The sequence below is a fragment of the Trichechus manatus genome, unplaced genomic scaffold, assembly GCF_000243295.1.
Source record: "Trichechus manatus latirostris isolate Lorelei unplaced genomic scaffold, TriManLat1.0 scaffold00049, whole genome shotgun sequence".
Lineage (NCBI taxonomy): Eukaryota > Metazoa > Chordata > Mammalia > Sirenia > Trichechidae > Trichechus > Trichechus manatus.
Genome location: NW_004443985.1, coordinates 4,103,126 through 4,105,752, shown reverse-complemented (window position 1 = coordinate 4,105,752; position 2,627 = coordinate 4,103,126). Strand labels below are relative to the sequence as shown.

At 45.0% G+C, this 2,627-nt stretch overlaps 1 protein-coding gene across 1 annotated transcript in view; it reads left to right on the top strand.

The window, feature by feature from the left end:
* The window catches only part of ARPP21 (cAMP regulated phosphoprotein 21), a 139,281-nt gene that overhangs the window by 53,043 nt on the left and 83,611 nt on the right, over nucleotides 1-2,627 (top strand). The window contains exons 12-13 of the mRNA XM_023732205.1: nucleotides 427-660; nucleotides 1,065-1,117. Of these exons, the coding sequence (XP_023587973.1) occupies nucleotides 427-660; nucleotides 1,065-1,117 (287 nt within the window). The remainder of the gene's footprint in view (nucleotides 1-426; nucleotides 661-1,064; nucleotides 1,118-2,627) is intronic.

Here is a 2,627-nt window from a genome sequence, read left to right as displayed (position 1 = left end):
TGACCAGAGCGTGACTCCTCCTTCAGCCGCCATCTCTTACTGCCCCTCTGTCATTTCATTCTCGCCATTCCAGCCCAGCAGGACATTTCCGTGGCATTAATTCTTCTGGAAGATGGGCGTTTTCAGGCATGAGTTCAGAGCCTGAGGGTCCCGTTTACCAATTTATCACCCTGGTGGCATGTGAGAAGGCCGAGAGAGTACTTGTCTCTAATCCCTCTTTTTCTAGAAAATTGACACATCTGAAAAGCATGCAGCAGAGATTTCAGTAATGGAGGAGCCCCAAATGTGGGCGGGGCATTCAGTAATCCCATCCTGCAGCCTCCACTTCATATTCTCTAACGGTGCTTCGTACAGCATGTAGACCCGGAGCGTGCTGTCTCTCCTCCTCTTGGGGTGTCTAATGGTTTGTTGATCTGTATCTACCAGGTTCCGAGTCTTCCAGCAGCACAGGCTCCTCGGGATCGCTGTCCCGCACCCATCCACCTCTCCAGAGCGCACCCCTGGTCTCGGGCGTGCCAGCCAGTTCTTCGGGCTGCGTGCCCTATCCTGAGAATGGAATGGGGGGCCAGGTGGCACCCAGCAGCACCAGCTACATCCTCCTTCCACTCGAAGCTGCAACAGGCATCCCGCCCGGAAGCATCCTTCTTAATCCACACACAGGTTCGTTTACCACCTCTGCTTTGGCAAGGGCACAAGTGTTTGAAGTAATGAATTCATAAGCGAGATTCCTGAAAAATCCCGAGCAGTACAGCTTCATGTATGAACTAGTGTGTAGGACCTTTGCTTAGGGACAGGAATCCCCTGTATCTGTATCTATTATCTCTCTAGCTCTGTTTTTGTATACTTCTTCATCTCTCCATATATCCATCTGCATCTCCATCTCCTTACTCATGTTCATATAGATACAGCTGTTTCCCAGAAACATCCACTTTTCTCTCTGCCCTCTCTTCCCTGACTACAGTGTCTATGATGTATTCCCAGGAGCTAAGATCAGAATCCATACTGTGACTGGCTGGGCTGGGCTAATTAAGACTTTGTGTTTCACAGACTAAATCTCTGGTTAGCCCGCATTATATCAGAAGTGTTTTTGTATCCAGAGATATTTCGGGAATTTAAGGTATCGGTTGGGACATAGAGTGGATTGGATTCTTAATCATAGAAGCTACTCTGTTGCTTTCAGATTTTACCCAGCTGTTAACTGGACTAGCAATGAGGAAGAAAGTACAGAGATCAAATTTTTATGTGTTTTAGGAATTTGGGCTTAGACTGGTTTTGATCATTCTGTGACTGTGTTATCTTCAACAATAAATGGTCATTGGTTCTTTATTTTTGAATCTCCCTAGTGGTTAATAGCTCAGCTGTTAACCGAAAGGTTGACAGTTCGACTCCACCAGCTGCTCCTTGGAAACCCTATGGGGCAGTTCTACTCTGTCCTGTAGGGTCGCTATGAGTCGGAATCGACTCCAATAGTTATGGGAATAGATCAATTAACTTCCACATTGATTCCAAAAGAAACAAGAGCATTGAGATCCTAATATCAGCAGACAGACTGAATAAAAGAATATCTGTTTCATGGCGCAAGCTTCTCACCTGGGGGAGAGTTTGCACACATGCGTGTATATACACACGTACAAGGCTATTTGACAGTGTCTGGAGACATTTTTGATTATCACAACTGTAAGAGGGGCTAAATACTATTGGTATCTACTAGGTGGAGGCCACGGATGTGCTAACATTCGACAGTGCACAGCCCTTCACCCCACAACAGACAATTATCCAGCCCAATATGTCAGTAGTACCATGTTTGAGAAACTCTGGTTTAGAAGAATTGAAGCCTTTGCATTGTGGTGTTGGTGAAGAATATGAATATGCCATGGACCGCCAGAAGAACGAACAAATCTGTCTTGGAAGAAGTAAAGCCAGAATGCCCACTAGAAGCAAGGATGTCAAGACTTCATCGCAAGTACTTTGTACATGTTATCAGAAGGGACCAGTCCCTGGAGAAGGACGTCATGCTTGGCAAAGTAGAGGGTCAGCGAAAGAGAGGAAGACCCTCAACAAGGTGGATTGACACAGTGGCTGCAACGATGGGCTCAAGCATAGCAACAATTGTGAGGGTGGCGCAGGACTGGGCAATGTTTCGTTCTGTTGTACATAGGGTCACTCTGAGTCAGAACTGACTTGATGTCACCTAACACCAATGGTCACTTCTTAAGAGGCCTTTGTTAGTAATTGGATAAAAAATGGAATTGGCTCTGCATATTGGAGGTTTGATTTAGACCATTCCAGAGCATTTCTTCAGTTAGCTAAGCTTGAAAACGCAAAACCAGATGAGAATCTCGTAAAAGTGATCTGACTCAATCTTCTCATTTATATAGGGCTACTAGTGATTAGGGAATCCAGAAAAAAACATGCGAACTATAGTAAAATAGTTACTTGAATAATTGCCACATTTTCAAGAAAACATATGGCACATTATCAAGGCATGGGGTTTGACTGAGACATTTTGAGAATGCTAAGCTTGAGGGGAAAAGAAGGCGTAACCATGTTACTGGAAACCACTCGGCAGCTTCAGATGAGATACTTCTAAGGAGGCTATTGGACTGTTTTTATCATTTTTGGAGGGG